The following is a 2,497-nucleotide window of genomic DNA, read 5'->3' on the forward strand; positions in this document are numbered from 1 at the left end:
AGTTAGTTCGTAAGATCTTAGCTAAGTTAGGACGTGGATCGGTAGGAGGAGATCTTCGCGCGCACCCTAGAGTTCGAACCTTAAGGATTTTGCCGGAATCCGTGATCCGACAGCCCGCCATGGCCGAAGTGGAAAGCCGGGATCCGGCGGCGTGCGGGGAAGTGAGGAGGATTTGGCGGCATGCGCGGGTGCATGGGATCTCCAGGCGGCAGTGAGCGCAGGCGACAGTTCGTCCTAGAAATCATCAAGGTGGAGGAGGTTTCGGAAGGAAGGGTTCGCTTTCAGCCGACGATAACATGTGGGGCGTGGAGCGCCAGCGAAGCCGCTGATTTCTACTACTACCTAGCCAACGTGTTAGCTCTCAAAAGAGAAAATCAGCCGACGTGCACCCATGTTGAGTTTTCCTCCTTTCAACCCTGAGACGTTAGCTAGCGAGGGTGTCATCAAATATCTCCAAGACTTATTTTTTTAAGGAATCTCCGAGACGTGTTAGCGTGCACAGATATGTTCATTCTCTTACAGAATTTGATGCTACATTTTTTTATTTTAAGGTTGAATTTAACTCTGTTTTTGTCTTGTTTGCAAAAATATATTCTGTTTTTGTCCCTCACGAACTCATAGTATCCACGAGGAGGCGAAACTAAAAAGAAAACAAACATCATACATATATGGATAAGTATTAGACAATGTTGGACTAACATATATACAGTGGTTAGAGAACACCTGGCAAAAACATATATGCTTGCACGTCCAATAAAGCCAGAAAAGAGGAAATTACGTCTAGCCAGTCTAGCTGTGAATTGAGGTGCAACAGACTAAGCAAAACAGTAAGTTAGAATATCTATACGGGACATCACGGTTACCACATCATGTATGCCTGGACGTCCGACAAAGTATACCACATTTTTACTTTTTAATGTCGGTAACTCAAAAGAAGCACTATGTGTATGATAATTTTATTAGTATTATGGTAATCTAAAAGATAAGGTTGTCATCTGATTAGTTTACTAAGATTCATGTCCCAAGTTTCGAACTAGAGCCCCAAGGAATCCTATTGGTAATCGATTCATCATTTTTGTTATCATCAAACTTATCCTCTATCTGTCCAGCTGCTTGACTAATGGTAATTGACGTTTGCTTTGCAGCGAAGCATGTCAACTTTTTTTTTCCGTTGCAACACACGGGAATGTTTGCTAGTAGAATAACATAGAGAAAACATCAAGTTTACTCAATGACGACACATATAATCCATGATAAATTAGGTTTCTAATACAAGTGACAACCCCAATTCGAGAGGCAAATAAATTAACTCGAGAACCCAGCAAGACACGGACAGTTAACCGACGGCCAGGCCAAGCATGCAAGCACTGCTTGATGATGATGTACCCCGGCCGGTAGGCCTTGCGGACATTATGCAGCCAGATGGATGGATCTACCAGGCCTTGACGGCGAGCTTCATGTTCTTGTCGCAGTGGCCCGGCAGGCCGCAGATGAAGTAGTTGTTGCCCCTGCGCAGCGTCACCTGGTCGTTCCCGGTGCGCATCACCCAGCTCTTGGCGCTGTGCCTCGGCACCTCGCACCGCTGGTACCCCTTGCCGCCCACCACCGACACGTCGTGGAGCTCCTTGTCGTACTTGAACACTGCAGCCGTTCCATCAACACATGTAAGTACGCAACCCATGCAACAATGGAGAACGCTATAGCCCATGGCCAGCTAGCTGCATGCCTAGCTGGAAGAGAACATCACAACAGCAACGACTCACCGAGCACGTCGCCGGCGTAGAAGGTCTTCCCGTTCGGCCACCATGAGTTGAGGTCGCGACCCCACCCTTTGTCGTCGCCGACCACGTACGTCCTCGGCGCCTGCCGCGCCATCGCGGCCGCGCCGGTGATTGGAAGGAGCGCGCACAGGAGCACGACGCCGGCTACCAGACCGGTGGCCGCACTGCCTCTTCCCTGAGCCACCATTCGGCCACTCTGCAATGCAAATCACCAAAACTAGGAAACTCAAGCTCGATCGATGCTTCAGAATCAGGGATGTGCTAGCTTGCGGAGTGACAGGCCCAGCCGTGCGGTCTTTATAGCTAGCTAGCCCTGGACCTAAGTAGTACATTCCGGATCCGATCAGTGCGAGTCAGTGGCGTGAAAGCGCATTAAATGTACGATGTTATTTTCTTTTTACGATTAACATTAAATGTACGATGTTGTGCGTGGAGTTCAAATTAGTCGGCGCATCTAAACGCGTCCTTGAAAAAAAGGTGGCAGCTTATTTCCACAGTCAGTCATAAGTCCCTAGTACCCTGAACCTTGAAGTAATAAAAGAATGTAAAATACCACTAAGCCATGTGGTCATGTGAGGGCTGCTCTGGTACTCCCTCCGGTCCTTTTTACTTTTCATATAAGAATTGTTTGAAGTCAAATTTCTTAAAGTTCAACCATATTTATATGAAAACATATTAACATCTATCATGCTAAAGTTATACAATATGAAACTTTA

General features: G+C 47.0%; 1 protein-coding gene across 1 annotated transcript; it reads right to left on the minus strand.

Moving 5' to 3' along the window:
* Positions 1–1,202: 1,202 nt before the first annotated feature.
* Positions 1,203–2,069, minus strand: LOC125522381 (basic blue protein). Its single transcript, XM_048687439.2, has 2 exons — positions 1,764–2,069; positions 1,203–1,641 (listed from the first exon to the last, which is right to left on the minus strand). Exons 1-2 carry the CDS (start codon positions 1,966–1,968, stop codon positions 1,433–1,435), a joined length of 414 nt encoding a protein of 137 aa, XP_048543396.1. The 5' UTR covers positions 1,969–2,069; the 3' UTR covers positions 1,203–1,432.
* Between the last annotated feature and the right edge of the window lie 428 nt (positions 2,070–2,497).

Source organism: Triticum urartu, chromosome 7A (genome assembly GCF_056163025.1).
Source record: "Triticum urartu cultivar PI428250 chromosome 7A, HENAU_Tu73, whole genome shotgun sequence".
Classification (NCBI taxonomy): domain Eukaryota; kingdom Viridiplantae; phylum Streptophyta; class Magnoliopsida; order Poales; family Poaceae; genus Triticum; species Triticum urartu.